Source organism: Hevea brasiliensis, chromosome 3 (genome assembly GCF_030052815.1).
Source record: "Hevea brasiliensis isolate MT/VB/25A 57/8 chromosome 3, ASM3005281v1, whole genome shotgun sequence".
In the NCBI taxonomy this organism is placed as follows: Eukaryota; Viridiplantae; Streptophyta; class Magnoliopsida; order Malpighiales; family Euphorbiaceae; genus Hevea; species Hevea brasiliensis.
Window position 1 is genome coordinate 44,269,206 of NC_079495.1, and position 19,094 is coordinate 44,288,299.

At 39.4% G+C, this 19,094-nt stretch overlaps 1 protein-coding gene across 1 annotated transcript; it reads right to left on the reverse strand.

Moving 5' to 3' along the window:
• Positions 1-1,548: 1,548 nt before the first annotated feature.
• Positions 1,549-7,563, reverse strand: LOC131178371 (uncharacterized). Its single transcript, XM_058143330.1, has 6 exons — positions 7,449-7,563; positions 6,929-7,018; positions 5,823-6,060; positions 5,464-5,738; positions 3,895-5,407; positions 1,549-3,811 (listed from the first exon to the last, which is right to left on the reverse strand). The coding sequence occupies exons 1-6, from the start codon at positions 7,561-7,563 to the stop codon at positions 1,549-1,551; spliced, it is 4,494 nt and encodes a 1,497-aa protein (XP_057999313.1).
• Positions 7,564-19,094: the final 11,531 nt, after the last annotated feature.

Below are 19,094 nucleotides of genomic sequence, written 5' to 3' on the forward strand. Positions count from 1 at the left end.
TGTTTTCTTTACACTAACCATTTTCTTGCAGGTCTGAAAACATGTCTAGAAGGGGTGATGGTAGTGAGGGGGAAGGTGAAAATCCATTCTACATGCAGGCTGTCAGACAACATGATGAGCACTCCTAGGATGCCAAGAAACACAACATCTAAATATTGGAACCAAGATCTTTAATCATCCAAACAAGGCAGAATTTCAGATTGAAAACCCAAGTGTCAATACACAAATAGTAACAAGCTAAAGCATATTGATCATCAAAATAAGACTAGCAAGGGGTTCATGCTGCTAGAATCCAAGTTCTTTCAAGAAACATGGAAGAAACATAGAAGAAACTCAAGCTCCAAAGAATGGAGTTCTCTCCTAATACTCACACTTAAACTAGAAAAATGAAGGCTGCCCATACAATCTGAATATCTTGGGTTATATATAGCATCTCTAAAACCCTAAAAGTGTGCCAAAACCCTAAAAGTGTGCCAACATGGCTAAAAAGACAAAAATAAAAGGCTTCTCAATCAGATGGGGCGTTTCCATAGGGGGGGGGGACCATTTGGGACCACTTGCTTTATGGCAGCCCTTTATGTAGTGGGGACCATAAGTTGGCAGCAACACTTTAGGTGGTAGCGACCTTTTTTAATGTAGTGGGGACCAACAAAAGGTATCAAGACATGGCAAATCCAAATAAGCATAAGAAGCTCCTCCAATCCACTTGGCCAAATGGTCTTGTGCCAAGTCATGCTGATGTGGCGAAGTCACGCTGATGTGGCGCCACTTGTCAAGTCTCCCATGCCAACTTGTGTGAGAATGATCCACCTAGATTCCAACAATATGCAAGAAAGTCCAACATGGCAATTTTGATCCCCCTTGTGCTCACAATGCTCCAACACCAATGCTTGCAACTCTCTAGCTCTGGCTCTGGTGATGGGTCCTCTAAATAATGGCATAGGCACTGGTGCTTCTTCATCATCCCCTCCTCCTTTGAAAGAATTCGTCCTCGAATTTGGTCCTGCATCAATGCAAGGGGAAAGATCAGTAATGTTAAAAGAATTGCTAACACCATACTCACCAGGTAAATCAATCTTGTATGCATTGTTGTTGATCCTTTCTAGCACTTTGAATGGACCATCACACCTTGGTTGTAATTTCGACTTTCTTAGGTTTGGAAACCGCTCTTTCCTTAAATGCACCCAAACAAAGTCACTTGGTTCAAACACAAGAGGCTTTCGGCCTTTATTAGCATGAGTAGCATATTGTGCATTTTTCTTTTCAATTTGTAACCTAGCTTGCTCATGCAATTTCCTAACCAAATCTGCTTTCTTTTTACCATCAAGACTATTAATATGATCAACAGGTAAAGGCAACAAGTCTAATGGTGTCAATGGATTAAAACCATACACAATCTGAAATGGTGAAAATCCGGTAGAAGAATGCACTACTCTGTTATAAGCAAACTCAACAAAAGGAATGCAATCTTCCCAAGATTTCAAATTTTGTTTAACCATCACACGCAATAAAGTAGTTAAGCTTCTATTCACTACTTCTGTTTGTCCATCACCTGGGATGACAAGTAGTTGAGAACAACAGTTTAGTACCTAACTTACCCCACAACACCCTCCAAAAGTGACTTAGGAACTTAACATCCCTATCACTTACTATAGTCCTAGGTATACCATGTAACCTGACTATCTCCTTAAAGAACAAATTGGCTATGTATGTGGCATCATCTGTTTTGTGACACGGTATGAAGTGTGCCATCTTAGAAAATCTATCAACAACCACAAATATAGAATCATGACCTCTCCTAGACCTAGGCAAACCCAAAATAAAATCCATAGAAATATCAGTCCAAGGTTCCTTAGGAACAGGCAAGGGTGTGTAAAGACCATTTGACATTACTCTAGACTTTGCTTTCTTGCATTCAACACACCTAGAACACATTCGATCAACATCTTTCCTCATATGTGGCCAAAAGAAGTGTTCTTGCAATATGTTTAAAGTCTTAGCAACACCAAAATGTCCCATCAAACCACCACTATGTGACTCCAAAACAAGCAAGTCTCGCATAGAGCATTTAGGCACACACAATTTATTCTCCTTAAACAAGTATCCATCATGCCTATAAAATTTCTGAAATGCACTTTTCTCACAAGCAGCATATACATTACAAAAATCTGCATCATCAACATACAATTCTTTCATGAACTCAAAACAAAGCAATTTAGCATCAAGTGTAGACAAAAGTGCATGTCTCCTAGAAAGTGCATCAGCTACAACATTCTCTTTTCCTTGCTTGTATTTAATCACATATGGAAATGACTCCAAAAATTCAATCCACTTAGCATGCCTTCTACTCAATTTATTTTGACTCTTAATATGCTTCAATGATTCATGATCTGAATGTATGACAAACTCTTTAGGCCACAAATAATGTTGCCAAGTTTCCAAGGCCCTAACTAATGCATACATCTCCTTATCATAAGTAGAGTAATTCAAGGCAGCTCCATGCAATTTCTCACTAAAATATGCTATTGGTCGTTTCTCTTGCATAAGAACCGCACCAATTCCTACACCACTTGCGTCACATTCAATTTCAAAAGTCTTATCAAAATTTGGCAAACTCAACAAGGGTGCAGAACACAATCTATCTTTAAGTTCAGAAAATGCATGTTCATGTTTCTTTTTCCACTCAAATGCAACATTCCTTTTCACCAATTCATTCAAAGGAGCAGCAATTGTACTAAAATTAGGCACAAATCGCCTATAGAAACTAGCCAATCCATGGAAACTCCTAACCTCAGACACATTCTTAGGAATTGGCCAATCTCTAATGGCTTTGATTTTCTCTTCATCAACCTGTACACCTTTACTACTTACAACAAAACCAAGAAAAACAACCTTATCCAAGCAAAATGAACACTTTTTCGCATTCGCATACAATTTCTCATTTCTCAACACATCAAAAACAAGTCTCAAGTGATGCAAATGTTCATCTATGTTACTGCTGTAAATCAAAATGTCATCAAAATACACAACAACAAATTTTCCAATGAAATTCCTCAACACATGATTCATCAAACGCATAAAAGTGCTAGGAGCATTTGTGAGCCCAAATGGCATCACCATCCATTCATACAACCCATATTTAGTTTTGAAAGCAGTTTTCCACTCATCACCAATTTTCATTCTTATTTGGTGGTAACCACTTTTCAAATCTATCTTAGAAAACACACTTGCACCATGCAACTCATCAAGCATATCATCAAGGCGAGGGATTGGGTGTCTATACTTTACAGTGATTTTATTGATGGCTCTGCAATCCACACACATGCGATAACTCCCATCCTTCTTTGGCACTAGCAACACAGGTACAGCACATGGGCTCATGCTCTCCCTAACATAGCCCTTCTCCATAAGCTCCTCCACTTGCCTTTGTAACTCCTTTGTTTCTTTAGGATTTGTTCTGTATGCTGGTCTATTCGGTATTTGTGCTCCAGGTACTAAGTCGATCTGGTGCTCAATCCCTCTGATAGGTGGCAATCCTGGTGGCAACTCATTGGGGAAGACATCTTCATATTCCTGTATAAGAGACAAAGCATCACTAGGCAAATGTGAATCAAGGTCAGTAACACATAAATTAACCTCCTTGTACATAAGTATACAAAGAGGTCTTCCTGAATGTAAAGCCTCTCTAACTTCTCTTTCCTTCACATACAAACTCATTCTCTTCTCTCCACTCTCCTTTTGCCCCGAGCTTTCCTTTTTCTCATTTGCTCTCATTTTCTTTTCTTTTATTTCTCTTTTTCTCTTTTTCTTCTCTCTTTCTTTTCACTCTCATCCAGCTCAGCCTCTCTAAGTTTTTCTCTCCAAGTTTCTTTCTTTTCTTCAATGGATCTAAGAATCCTTATTTGATCTTCATGCACTTGAGCTGGTGTCATAGGAAGCAATGAGTATGTTCGACCTTCCTTAGTGACCGTGTACCTGTTCTTCCTACCATCATGCACAACACTTCTATCATACTGCCATGGACGGCCCAACAAAAGATGCGTAGCAACCATAGGCACAACATCACAAAGTACCTCATCATTATACTTGCCAATGGTGAATGGCACAACCACCTGTTTTGTAACCCTCAACTTCCCACAATCATTCAACCATTGCAAGCCATATGGTTTTGGATGTGTGGTAGTAGGCAAACCCAACTTGTCCACCAAGAGTGAACTAGCCACATTACAACAGCTCCCTCCATCTACAATCACACTACACAGCTTGTCATTCACCAAGCACCTAGTATGGAAGATGTTCTCCCTTTGCATTTCATCACCACACTCCATACTCACTTGTGCACTAAGTGTGCGCATGGTGACAAGGATATTGCCATCCATAGGTGGCTGATCTCCCTCATCGTAGCAATCATCCTCATGCTCATCAACATTATGAGATTCTTCCTCCCTTTCCTCTTCACTTTCTAACTCTCCATTTTCCCTAACAACCATCACTCTTTTATTTGGACATTGTGAGGCATAATGTCCATTTCCCAAGCACTTAAAACACTTCAATTCTCTAGTCCTAGTAGGAACTCCCTTGTTCTTCTCCTCTACTTTCTCCTTTCCTTTCCATTCTTCTTTCTTGAATTTGGGAACTTCTTTCTCCACCCTTGAAGGAGCAGACCAATTCGACTTCCAATTACTCCTAGGAGCCGAATGGTTGGCTGGTGCATATCTAGCCACATTCTTCCTTTTTAGTTGCTTCTCCACTTTAAGTGCCATTTGTAGCATATCCTCCACCTCCACACAAGGTTGCAGCTCCACAATATTAGCAATTTCAGGATTTAACCCATTCAAAAAGCGAACCATTGTAGCTTCTCGATCCTCCTCAACATCAGCTCTAATCAAAGCTATCTCCATGGCCTTGTAGTATTCTTCGACACTTTTAGTACCTTGAGTGAGTTTTTGTAACCTTTGAAGCAGCTCTCTGTGGTAGTAAGGTGGCACAAACCTGTTTCTCAAGATTCCCTTCATTTCGTCCCATGTCTCCACGGTTCGTTGCCCATTTCTCCTCCTCCTACTCAACAACTGATCCCACCATACAATTGCATACTCTTTGAATTCTACAGCTGCTAACTTCACTTTCTTCTCTTCAGAATAATGGTGGCACTCAAAAATCAACTCCACCTGTCTCTCCCACTCCAAATAAACATCTGGATTATCCTTCCCATGAAAAGGTGGAATTTGCATTTTTATACTAGCTAAATTCCCATCAACTCTCTCATCATTCCCATCTCTATCCCAATGATCACCGAACCTAAAATTTCTGCCACCCCTTCTTCCCCTAGGCCCTCTACCCCTAGGTGGTCTATACCCTCTTCCACCATAATGGTAGTTGCCATAGTCATAAGCTTCATCATACTCATCTGATCCCATTCAGCTTCTTCATACCCTTCATTCCTATGTTCTGCCCGAAATCTACCTTCATTTCTATTCGGATTTCCCACATTTGCTCCCCCATCATTCCTCCTATTTCTATCTTCTCTGTCCCTTCTCATCTCTTCCATAAACCTGGTCATCTCATTTCTCATTCCCCTCAATACATCCAATTCATCTCTAAAGTCATTCATTTGCACATTCATCCTTTCAAAGCTTTGTGCTACAGATTCTTTAAAAATTCGATCATCAGGAAACTCCCTTTTTTCTTCATTACCTCCACTACTACCACTTGTCTCTTGTAATTGAGACATGATTTGGCTGCAAGAAAACGAAGTTAGTAGAAATGGCTCACCCTCTCAAGTGTTTAGCTCAAGTGTTTTCGCACAAATTTCAGGCTCTTACCCTCTTTTGGCACTCACACACTCTTGCCTTTTACAACTCAAGAGTTTGCTTCCCTTGTTCCTTTGGGAACTAAAATTCACAAACAAGCACAAATACTTGCTAATTTTATCAAAATAATCAACAAACGAAACTGGAAGAAACGAAATTGCAATAACCAGAGAGTGTGACACTAGAGCCAAAGATATGGAAGACGCCAAAGTAGAAGCAAATGTTAACGAAATGGTATGATTTTTGAAAACTGTATGAGAGACAACCCAACAGAATGATATCAAACTCAAACTTCCAATTTCATAGCCAACTTTGCACAAATGCCAGCAGTTCACACAATTTTGGTTCACCACACAAACGAATATATTTTGATCTGAAATTTGGTAGACATAGGCATCCCAATACTGACTAACTACTGGTAAAATTTCAGGAGTTTCTGGATGAGTTTACTAGGTGAACGAAATTTGACTAGGTCTGCCGCAAAATTTTGGTTCGGTAGGCAAACAATGTCACAAAACCCTGAAAATTGACACAAAAGCTACTGAGATGGAGTATAATCATCCTGCAAAATTTCGGAACTTTCTGGGTTGGTTTGGTGTGTTAACTCAATTTGATCAGGTTTGCCGCAAATTTTGGTTCGGTAGGCAAACAATGTCACAAAACCCTGAAAATTGACACAAAAGCTACTGAGATGGAGTATAATCAGCCTGCAAAATTTCGGAGCTTTCTGGGTTGGTTTGGTGTGTTAACTCAATTTGATCAGGTTTGCCGCAAATTTTGGTTCGATAGGCAAACAGTGGAATTTTCACATCAAATATGGCATGTGATGTGTCTAGTAATACCCAAAGTTGTTGGTAGATTATCAGGCTCAAATTCAATGTTTAACTCCACAATTCAAAATTTCATCACTTATGTCAGCTTGTCAATTTTTTCTTTTTCAGCACAACACAACTCAGCTTATAATCCAATCTCCTTTTCTTTTTTTTTTCTTTTTCTTTTTTTATACTGATGCAAAGGATAAAAATTGTAGAATCAAATACTGATACCACTCAAGTATTTTGGCAATCCAAATCAAGCTCTACCCACTAGCACACAGGCACATCCCAAGCATTAATTACCCAATTTAACATACTCAGACTTGATATCATATAACTCAAGAGGCAAATAGCTAGTGTCAAAGATAGGTTTCAGCTTGATTAACTCTAATCCTACAGACAAACTCAAAGAAAACAAGATGAACAAGGGATTTAATCTAAGATTAAGCAAAATCCAACACTAAAATTAAGACTACCAAGTTTCAGCCAGCAAGAGTTCAAACAAAAAAAAGAAGAAAAATCAGTACCCTAAAATGCAGATTTGATTTGGCTACAAAGAACAAGGTACTAGATGATGAAACTAATAGATATCTAAAGGTCCTACAATGGCTGACTATTATAGTTAACCAAACAGAAAAGAAAAAGAAGTTTTAATGGATAAATACCTTGTTAGATGCTGATGAGGATCATCAAGGAGCACCACCACCCTTCAAAGGGGCAATCACTAGGGCGAGAGCTAAGCAACTTCAAAGCATGCTCATGGACCATAAAAGGATTTTCGGCTTAGGAGGGGAGCTGCATAAGGAAGACCTAGCTTGCTTGCTCCAAGAATCTAAGTGGATCACCATGTGCCAAGTTGGAGCTTCCATTGCCACGTCACCAGCCACGTCAGATTCCATTGCCACGTCATCGACCACGTCACCAGCCACTTTGGACATGCCTCATGCCACCCTGGAGTCCACTTGGCAGCCACCTAGGTGTTTGTAGGGTTCATGCCACGTGGAGGGAGCTCATTGGTTCATTTGAATTAAAGAGAGCTACTTTTTGACCAAGTGGGCCCCAATATTCTGCCACAAAGAGGGATTAATTGCTGCCACCTTTTGCCCTTTTGCAATAAATGCTGCTGCCATCTTTTGTCTTTATAATTAATGCACTTTCTATTCTTGTTAGGATAGCCAACATAGCACAATTATTTGTAACTTTTGTCTAAACAAATTTAGCTTATGTTTCTGTAACCCTAGGTTTATAAGGAAGAGAATACCATCTTCTTCCTTCAGTTTTTGATTGCTGCTGTACATGAGAACCTCCCTTGGAGAGAGTTTGAGTCTTCTTTCTTGCTAGTTTCTGGAAGAACTAGAACTTAGGCAACTTGATCACTTGCCTATTTTACTTGATGATCAATGTAATCTCCCACAAGTTGGGTTATTGTGTTGACACTTGATCTGTTCCTCTTTGAAATATATATTCTGGTGCTTCTTTTTCCATAGAGATTGCATCTTATTTTGTTCAAAGAAAACTTGTTTTGGTGTTGATGATCCTTGGGTTCCATTAGAGGTCTGCATCCTTAGGCAATGTTCATTTGGGTGCTTATCATATATCCTCTCCCACTTGAAAAGAATTCGTCCTCGAATTTGTTTCTGCACCAAGGAAAGGAGTTAGATCAGTTACATTAAAAGTATTACTAACACCATAATCACTAGGCAATTCTATCTTATAAGCATTATTGTTAATTCTTTCAAGCACTTGAAAAGGGCCATCACTTCTAGGATGCAACTTAGATTTCCTTTGGTTAGGAAACCTTTCCTTTCTTAAATGGATCCATACCAAGTCACCAGGTTCAAAAAACATAGGCTTTCGCCCCTTATTAGCATGAGATGCATATTGCTCATTTTTCTTTTCTAGATGCAACCTAGCTTGTTCATGCATCTTTTTAACCATTTCAGCCTTTTTCTCACCATCCAATGAAGCAACATGATCAATAGGCAATGGTAACAAATCCAAGGGAGTAAGTGGATTAAAACCATAAACAAGCTCAAAAGGAGAGTATCCACTAGATGAATGCACAACCCTATTATATGCAAATTCTATGTATGGTATGCATTCCTCCCAAGACTTTAAATTTTGTTTTACTAAGGCTCTCAAAAGTGTGACTAAGGTTCTATTCACTACTTCTGTTTGGCCATCAGTTTGGGGATGGCAAGTAGTAGAGAAAAGTAGCTTAGTTCCCTTTTTTCCCCAAAGAACCTTCCAAAAATGACTCAAGAACTTGACATCCCTATCACTCACAATGGTTCTAGGTATACCATGTAACCTAACAACCTCCCTGAAGAATAGATTAGCAACATATGTAGCATCATCATTTTTGTGACATGGGATAAAATGAGCCATTTTTGAAAACCTATCCACAACAAAAATTGAATCATGACCCCTTTGTGACCTAGGCAATCCCAAGACAAAGTCCATGGACAAATCAACCCAAGGATGCTTAGGTACAGGTAAAGGTGTGTATAGCCCATGAGGCATCACCTTAGACTTTGCTCTCTTGCAAGTCTCACATCTAGCACATAGTCTCTCAACATCTTTTCTCATGTGGGGCCAAAAGAAATGCTCCCTAAGGACGTCTAGTGTTTTGGCAGCACCAAAATGCCCCATAAGGCCTCCACTATGACTCTCATTTACAAGCAATTCCCTCAAAGAACTTTTAGGCACACACAGTCTATTTTCTTTAAACAAATATCCATCATGCCTAAAGTACTTTTGGAATGCAGATTTCTCACATGCATGGAATATGGCAGCAAAGTCATCATCATGCTCATATAATTCTTTAGCATACTCAAATCCTAATAATTTAGAATCAAGAGTAGTAAGAAGATTATACCTGATGGAGAGTGCATCAGCTACCACATTCTCTTTGCCCTGCTTATATTTCACAACATAAGGAAAAGACTCTATAAATTCTACCCATTTAGCATGTCTCCTACTCAACTTATGTTGGCTTTTGATATACTTCAAAGACTCATGATCCGAATGTATGACAAATTCCTTAGGCCATAGATAATGTTGCCATGTCTCTAATGCCCTAACTAATGCATACAATTCTTTGTCATATGTAGAATAATTCAATGTGGCACCATGCAACTTTTCACTAAAGTAAGCAATTGGACGTTTCTCTTGCATGAGAACAGCTCCAATCCCTATACCTGATGCATCACATTCAATCTCAAATGTCTTGTCAAAATTAGGCAAAATTAATAAAGGTGCAGAACACAATTTCTCTTTAAGCATGGCAAATGCATGTTCATGTTCTTTACCCCAAACAAATGTCACATTCTTTTTGACAAGTTCATTTAATGGAGCAGCCAATGAACTAAAGTTAGGTACAAATCTCCTATAAAAACTTGCTAATCCATGAAAGCTCCTAACTTCAGATGCATTTTTAGGTGTTGGCCATTCTCTAATTGCCTTAACCTTTTCACCATCTACTTCAACACCTTTGCTACTCACAACAAATCCCAAAAACACAATTCTTTCTAAGCAAAAAGAACACTTTTTCACATTTGCATATAATTTTTCTTTTCTCAACACATCAAACACAAGTTTCAAATGATGCAAATGATCATCAATGTTTTTGCTATAGACAAGAATATCATCAAAGTAGACAACAACAAACTGTCCAATAAAAGCTCTCAAAACATGATTCATAAGCCTCATGAAAGTACTAGGGGCATTAGAGAGACCAAAAGGCATCACTAGCCACTCATATAAGCCATGTTTTGTTTTGAAGGCAGTTTTCCATTCATCACCAACTCTCATTCTAATTTGATGGTAACCGCTCTTCAAATCAATCTTACTAAAAAAACAAGAACCATGTAATTCATCCAACAAATCATCCAATCTAGGAATAGGGTGGCGATACTTTACAGTGATTTTATTCACAGCTCTACAATCCACGCACATCCTATATGTTCCATCCTTCTTTGGCACAAGCAAAACAGGAACCGCACAAGGACTCATGCTCTCACGGACATGTCCCTTAGCCAAAAGCTCATCTACCTGTCTTTGAAGCTCCTTAGTCTCAGCTGGACTACTCCTATAGGCTGGTCTATTAGGAATTTGAGCACCAGGAATGAAATCTATTTGGTGTTCAATACCCCTAATAGGTGGTAAATCCGAAGGTATCTCATCTGGAAACACATCCTGGTATTCCTGCAAAAGAGACACAACAGAAGAAGGAAGATTGGGGTCAAGGTCAGAAACATTTAAATAATTCTCCCAATACATGAGAATACACAATGGCATCCCACCCCTCAAAGCTCCCCTCAACTCCCTTCCCCCAACATACAAGCTCATCTTTTTCTCTCTTCTCTCCTTTTGTCCCGAGCCCTCTCCCTTTTCCATTACACTCACTTTCTTTTCTTTCACTTCTTTCTTTTTCTCTTTCCCATCACTATTTTCTTTACTTTCTTCACTCTTGTGCTCGGCCTCTCTTAACTTTTCACTGCAACTCTCTTTTCTCCCCTGAACAGCCCTCAATATTCTCATTTGGTCCTCATGTGCTTGTGTTGGTGACAAGGGCACCAAGGCATGTGTGCGGCCATCTTTCTTCAAATTGTAATGATTCTTCCTGCCATCATGAATCACATACCTATCATACTGCCATGGCACCACTACTTGCTTAGTTACCTTCACTTTGTTGCAATCATTTAGCCATTGTAACCCATAAGGTTTAGGATGCTTAAGGGTAGGCAATCCTAATTTCTCCACAAGTAAGGAACTAGCCACATTGCAACAACTACCCCCATCTATAATCATGCTGCACAATTTCTCCTTCACCACACACCTAGTATGAAAGATGTTTTCCCTTTGCAACTCATCACTATCCACAATAGGTTGAGCACTCAAGGTCCTCATGGTAACCAATGCAAAGTCATACCCATCGGATGGCTCTTCAACGTGCACATCATCTTCATTTTCATTCCCCTCAACTAACATCAATCGTTCGGATTCATTCTCTTCCTCACTCTCTACCTCCCCATCTTCCCTAATCACCATGACTCTCTTGTTAGAACATTGGGAAGCATAATGCCCATATCCCAAACACTTGAAACACTTCACATCTCTAGTCCTAGTAGTGGCAGTACCCCCCTTCTCTTTATCTTTACTTTCTACCTTTTCTTTCCCCTTCCACTCTTCTTTCCTAAACTTAGGAATTTCTTTCTCACCCTTAGAAGTCTTATCTACATTTGGTTTCCAAGGGGCCTTTGGAGCTGAATGGACACCACTACCATACTTCAAAGCTCTCTTCATCTTCAATTGTTTTTCTACTTTAAAGGCTATGTGCACCAACTCAATCAAATTAGTGTAAGAGTGCAACTCAACAACATGTGCAATCTCTATGTTAAGACCAGCTAGGAAACGTGCCATAGTAGCCTCTGGAGGTTCATCTAATTGTGCCCTTGCTAAGGCTATCTCCATTGCCTTATAGTACTCCTCTACACTCTTCCCTCCTTGTGTCATCCTTTGCAACCTTTGGTGGAGTTCCTAAAGTAGTGTTGGGGAACAAATCTCTCCCTCATTGCTTCTTTCATAGCCTCCCAAGAAGCAATGGGTCTAAGACCTAAAGTCCTTCTCCTAACCATTAACTGGTCCCACCACACTATAGCATACTCCTTAAACTCTACAGCTGCAAGCTTCACCTTCTTTTCTTCACTATAGTTATGACACTCAAAAATTAGCTCAACTTGCCTTTCCCATTCCATGTAAGCATCCGGATTCTCCTTCCCATGAAAGGGAGGAATTTTCATCTTAATACTGCCCACATTAGTGTCTACCCTCTCTTCTGGTCCCCCATATCCATAATCACCATATCTATACTCCCCAAATCTAGGCAACCTACCTCCTCTTCTACCTCTAGCTCCCCTGGCCCTAGGTGGTCTATAACCCCTACCACCATAGTTATAGTTCCCAACCTCAAATTCTTCTTCTATTGCTTCCTCAAACTCTTCCTCAACATGCAATTCACCCTCAAGGTTCTCCACCCTTGGTTCCCCTATATTTCTCACTTCTTGCCTTCTGTCCCTAGCATCATCTCTACCCCTTGCTCTCTCTTCCCTATCCCTTCTCATCTCCTCCAAAATCCTATTCATGTCATCCCTCAACGTATTCATGCCCAAGGTCAACCTCTCAAATTGTGCAGCCACGGCGTCCCTATACATAGCTTCATCAACTAGGACTCTCTCCCCACTACTACCAGTTTCATTTGACATGATTTTGAGCTGCAAGAAAACAAGTTAGTAGGAAATGACTAACCCTCTCTAGGTGTTTCACACAAACAGGTGGCTTTTACCCTCTAATGCACTCACACCCTCAAGCCTTTTACCACTCACTTCTTCTTGCTTGGTTCCCTTGGAACTAAGATACCAATGGCAATTCAAAAACTCACAAATTTTAAACAAAATGATCAAGAACGACAAGGAACAAGACGTGACACAAGAACAAGCAATGTGACACTGGGGTCAAAATAAGATATAGACACCAAATGAACAGTTAGTAAACTGGAATGAAGACAACCTAATGAAATGATATCAAGCTTAAATATCAAATTTCATAATCAATGCAGCACAGATATCAGCAGTTCACATAATTTACCAAAAATATGCTCCAATTTTGGTTCACCACACAAACGACTCTATTTTGATCTGAAATTTGGTACACACTGGAAACCCAATACGGACTAACTACTGGTAAAATTTCAGGAGCTTCTGAGGGGTTTTACTATGTAAACTAAATTTAACCAGGTCTGCCGCAAAATTTTGGTTCAGCAAGAGAACAGTGTCAAACGACCCCCAAAATTGACATGAGAACTACTGAAATGGGGTATAAATAGCCTATAAATTTTCAGAGTTTTCTGAATTGTTTTCTTATGCCAACTAAGTTTGGACAGCTTTGCCGCAAAATTTTGGTTTGCTAGGCAAACAATGTCAAACAACTCCGAAAATTGACACAGGAACTAGTGAAATGAGGTATAAAGAGCCTGTAAATTTTCAGAGTTTTCTGGGTTGGTTTGATATGTGAACTAAAAATAGTCCAGTTTCTCCGCAAAATTTGGTTCAGTAGGCAAACAGTGGTATTTTCACCCCAAATTTGGTATGAAGCACAATAATTATACCCAAATGATTCTGGCGAAATTTCAAAGCCAAATTCAAGATGTTGAAAGAGTATGTGCTAGGTGCATTGTGTGTGCTAAGGCTAAATCTAGAGTTTTGCCACAAGGTTTGTATACACCTTTGCCTACCCCTAGTGATCCTTGGGTTCATTTGTCTATGGATTTTGTGTTGGGATTACCTAGGTCTAAACAAGGCCATGATTCAATTTTTGTTGTTGTTGACAGGTTTTCAAAAATGGCACATTTTATTCCATGCCATAAAACTGATGATGCTACAAATGTTGCAAATTTATTTTTTAGAGATATTGTTAGGTTGCATGGCATACCTAAGAGTTTAGTTAGTGATAGGGATGTTAAATTCCTTAGTCACTTTTGGAAGGTTTTGTGGGGAAAATTGGGCACCAAGTTGTTATTTTCCACCACTTGTCACCCACAAACCGATGGTCAAACTGAAGTAGTAAATAGGACACTAACTACTCTTTTGCGTGCTGTTGTTAAGCAAAATTTGAAGTCATGGGAAGATTGCATTCCACTTGTTGAATTTGCATATAATAGAAATGTGCATTCTTCTACTGGCTATTCTCCATTTGAAATTGTGTATGGTTTCAATCCTTCAACTCCTTTGGATCTTTTACCTTTGCCTATGAACGAGCTTGCTAGTTTAGATGGAAAAAGAAAAGCAGAATTGGTGAAGAAAATCCATGAACAAGCCAAGCTTCAAATTGAAAAGAACAATGAAAAATATGCTAGTCAAGCCAACAAAGGAAGGAAGAAAGTCACATTTCAACCTGGAGATTGGGTATGGGTTCACTTGCGCAAAGAAAGGTTTCCCTCTCGAAGGAAATCAAAATTACAACCAAGATGTGATGGACCTTTCCAAGTGCTGACCAAAATTAATGATAACGCTTACAAAATAAACCTGCCCGGTGAGTATAATGTCAGTGCCACCTTCAATGTTGCTGATTTATCTCCTTGTGTTGATGCAGAAACAGATTCGAGGACGAATCCTTTTGAAGCGGAGGGGAATGATGAGAATCAAGCTACATCCACAACAAAGGATTTCATCCAAGGTCCAATTACTAGGGCTAGAGCTAAATCACTTCAGAATTTAATTTGTGAAATCATAAGGAGCAAGGATTATAAGCTGGAATGGCATGAAGAAAAATGTAAAGGATTAAATTTGGTGAAAATTATGCTTAGAAGTGACCAGGTGTCATATGGAGCATTAGATTACATGGAATAACCCGTGGACATGCATGCACCAGATCCAACCCATGTACATGTATCTGCTGGCACCTTTTTCAAGGAATATTCCATCTGTTATAACCATTTCTCTTTTGGACTTAAATGCCCTTATTTGCTGCTGCATTAAATTTACTTTTTGTAAGGAGTTTTTAGTCTTTTGATAGATTAATTTTTGTTTGGACTTAAAGCTCCCTACAGCTGTTACAAAAGTAGGGATATTTTTGTCTTTAGCTTTGAAGCCAAGAGGCTATAAATACAAGTGTAATGAGAGAGTGGAGGACACACTTAAATATTAATGAGAGATTGTTTCTGCTCCTCTAGTGAGTAATTGGCTGTTGCCTTTGTTCTTGTGAAGCTCATTAACTTGCTGAGATTCTATCTTGCAAGGTTTAATGTGCATAATATTCTTGGTTTATTCATTCTCCATATGAATTAGGTCAAGAATTCCATTTCTGATATTTTCTTTGAATTACACAACAATCTGATTGTGCTGGTTCAAAGATTCAAATTCATACATCTTGATTTGGTGCTTTCCATATTGTTCATTTAATCTCTCTTAACTTTTCACTGCAACTCTCTTTTCTCCCCTGAACAGCCCTCAATATTCTCATTTGGTCCTCATGTGCTTGTGTTGGTGACAAGGGCACCAAGGCATCTGTGCGGCCATCTTTCTTCAAATTGTAGTGATTCTTCCTGCCATCATGAATCACATACCTATCATACTGCCATGGCCTACCTAGCAAGATATGTGTAGCTATCATGGGCACTACATCACATAAGACCTCATCATGGTAGCTCCCTATAGTGAAAGGTACCACTACTTGCTTAGTTACCTTCACTTTGTTACAATCATTTAGCCATTGTAACCCATAAGGTTTAGGATGCTTAAGGGTAGGCAATCCTAATTTCTCCACAAGTAAGGAACTAACCACATTGCAACAACTACCCCCATCTATAATCATGCTACACAATTTCTCCTTCACCACACACCTAGTATGAAAGATGTTTTCCCTTTGCAACTCATCACTATCCACAATAGGTTGAGCACTCAAGGTCCTCATGGTAACCAATGCAAAGTCATACCCATCGGATGGCTCTTCAACGTGCACATCATCTTCATTTTCATTCCCCTCAACTAACATCAATCGTTCGGATTCATTCTCTTCCTCACTCTCTACCTCCCCATCTTCCCTAATCACCATGACTCTCTTGTTAGAACATTGGGAAGCATAATGCCCATATCCCAAACACTTGAAACACTTCACATCTCTAGTCCTAGTAGTGGCAGTACCCCCTTTCTCTTTATCTTTACTTTCTACCTTTTCTTTCCCCTTCCACTCTTCTTTCCTAAACTTAGGAATTTCTTTCTCACCCTTAGAAGTCTTATCTACATTTGGTTTCCAAGGGGCCTTTGGAGCTGAATGGACACCACTACCATACTTCAAAGCTCTCTTCATCTTCAATTGTTTTTCTACTTTAATGGCTATGTGCACCAACTCAATCAAATTAGTGTAAGAGTGCAACTCAACAACATGTGCAATCTCTATGTTAAGACCAGCTAGGAAACGTGCCATAGTAGCCTCTGGAGGTTCATCTAATTGTGCCCTTGCTAAGGCTATCTCCATTGCCTTATAGTACTCCTCTACACTCTTCCCTCCTTGTGTCATCCTTTGCAACCTTTGGTGGAGTTCCCTAAAGTAGTGTTGGGGAACAAATCTCTCCCTCATTGCTTCTTTCATAGCCTCCCAAGAAGCAATGGGTCTAAGACCTAAAGTCCTTCTCCTAACCATTAACTGGTCCCACCACACTATAGCATACTCCTTAAACTCTACAGCTGCAAGCTTCACCTTCTTTTCTTCACTATAGTTATGACACTAAAAAATTAGCTCAACTTGCCTTTCCCATTCCATGTAAGCATCCGGATTCTCCTTCCCATGAAAGGGAGGAATTTTCATCTTAATACTGCCCACATTAGTGTCTACCCTCTCTTCTGGTCCCCCATATCCATAATCACCATATCTATACTCCCCAAATCTAGGCAACCTACCTCCTCTTCTACCTCTAGCTCCCCTGGCCCTAGGTGGTCTATAACCCCTACCACCATAGTTATAGTTCCCAACCTCAAATTCTTCTTCTATTGCTTCCTCAAACTCTTCCTCAACATGCAATTCACCCTCAAGGTTCTCCACCCTTGGTTCCCCTATATTTCTCACTTCTTGCCTTCTGTCCCTAGCATCATCTCTACCCCTTGCTCATTCTTTCCTATCCCTTCTCATCTCCTCCAGAATCCTATTCATGTCATCCCTCAACGTATTCATGCCCAAGGTCAACCTCTCAAATTGTGCAGCCACGGCGTCCCTATACATAGCTTCATCAACTAGGACTCTCTCCCCACTACTACCAGTTTCATTTGACATGATTTTGAGCTGCAAGAAAACAAGTTAGTAGGAAATGACTAACCCTCTCTAGGTGTTTCACACAAACAGGTGGCTTTTACCCTCTAATGCACTCACACCCTCAAGCCTTTTACCACTCACTTCTTCTTGCTTGGTTCCCTTGGAACTAAGATACCAATGGCAATTCAAAAACTCACAAATTTTAAACAAAATGATCAAGAACGACAAGGAACAAGACGTGACACAAGAACAAGCAATGTGACACTGGGGTCAAAATAAGATATAGACACCAAATGAAGAGTTAGTAAACTGGAATGAAGACAACCTAATGAAATGATATCAAGCTCAAATATCAAATTTCATAATCAATGCAGCACAGATACCAGCAGTTCACATAATTTACCAAAAATATGCTCCAATTTTGGTTCACCACACAAACGACTATATTTTGATCTGAAATTTGGTACACACTGGAAACCCAATACAGCCTAACCACTGGTAAAATTTCAGGAGCTTCTGAGGGGGTTTACTATGTAAACTAAATTTGATTAGGTTTGCCGCAACATTTTGGTTCAGCAAGAGAACAGTGTCAAACGACCCCCAAAATTGACATGAGAACTACTGAAATGGGGTATAAATAGCCTATAAATTTTCAGAGTTTTCTGAATTGTTTTCTTATGCCAACTAAGTTTGGACAGCTTTGCCGCAAAATTTTGGTTTGCTAGGCAAACAATGTCAAACAACTCCGAAAATTGACACAGGAACTAGTGAAATGAGGTATAAAGAGCCTGTAAATTGTCAGAGTTTTCTGGGTTGGTTTGATATGTCTCCGCAAAATTTGGTTCAATAGGCAAACAGTGGTATTTTCACCCCAAATTTGGTATGAAGCACAATAATTATACCCAAATGATTCTGGTGAAATTTCAAAGCCAAATTCAAGCTTTAACCCCACGTTTCTATAATTTCCCCCAATTCAACAATGGTAAGAAATCACAATTTCCAGCTCAAACACCACAAACTCCAATAGTGCAGTAGATATATCATCAAAATTACACTGCTAACAGTTGCTAATCATGTCAATTCCCAATTTCAGTCATCCACTCATCAATCTCTGATAAATCAAAATTACTGCAGTAGGCTCAACATGCTTGATATTATGCAAAGAGTTCAAAGAAATTAGCTAGCACAAAGATGGTATAAGCTAGAGTATAGATTAAACCCTAAGACAAAACTGGAATCAAAGAGATATCTACAGAAACTTCTCTAAAACCCTAGATGAAGATTTCAGCAGCAAGTATTAGAAACAAAAATGAAAAGCATGGAAGATGAAGAAAAAGAAAAACCCTAGAAATGTCCTCTTTGGCAGAATGCCTTAGAAGCTTAAACCAAACAGAAAAATCAACTAAAGGAAGATAAGGAATGAAGGACACTTACTTGATTTGATGCCCTAATGCTCTGATACCAATATGATAAGCACCCAAATGAACATTGCCTAAGGATGCAGACCTCTAATGGAACCCAAGGATCATCAACACCAAAACAAGTTTTCTTTGAACAAAAGAAGATGCAATCTCTATGGAAAAAGAAGCACCAGAATATATATTTCAAAGAGGAACAGATCAAGTGTCAACACAATAACCCAACTTGTGGGAGATTACATTGA

Coding starts and splice junctions, on each gene's coding strand:
- LOC131178371 (XM_058143330.1), bottom strand. CDS start 7,563: ATGTCCAAAGTGGCTGGTGACGTGGTCGATGACGTGGCAATGGAATCT. Junction 7,019..7,448: donor GATCCACTTAGATTCTTGGA/GCAAGCAAGCTA, acceptor GTTTGTCTGTAG/GATTAGAGTTAATCAAGCTG. Junction 5,408..5,463: donor AAATCCGAATAGAAATGAAG/GTAGATTTCGGG, acceptor GAATGGGATCAG/ATGAGTATGATGAAGCTTAT.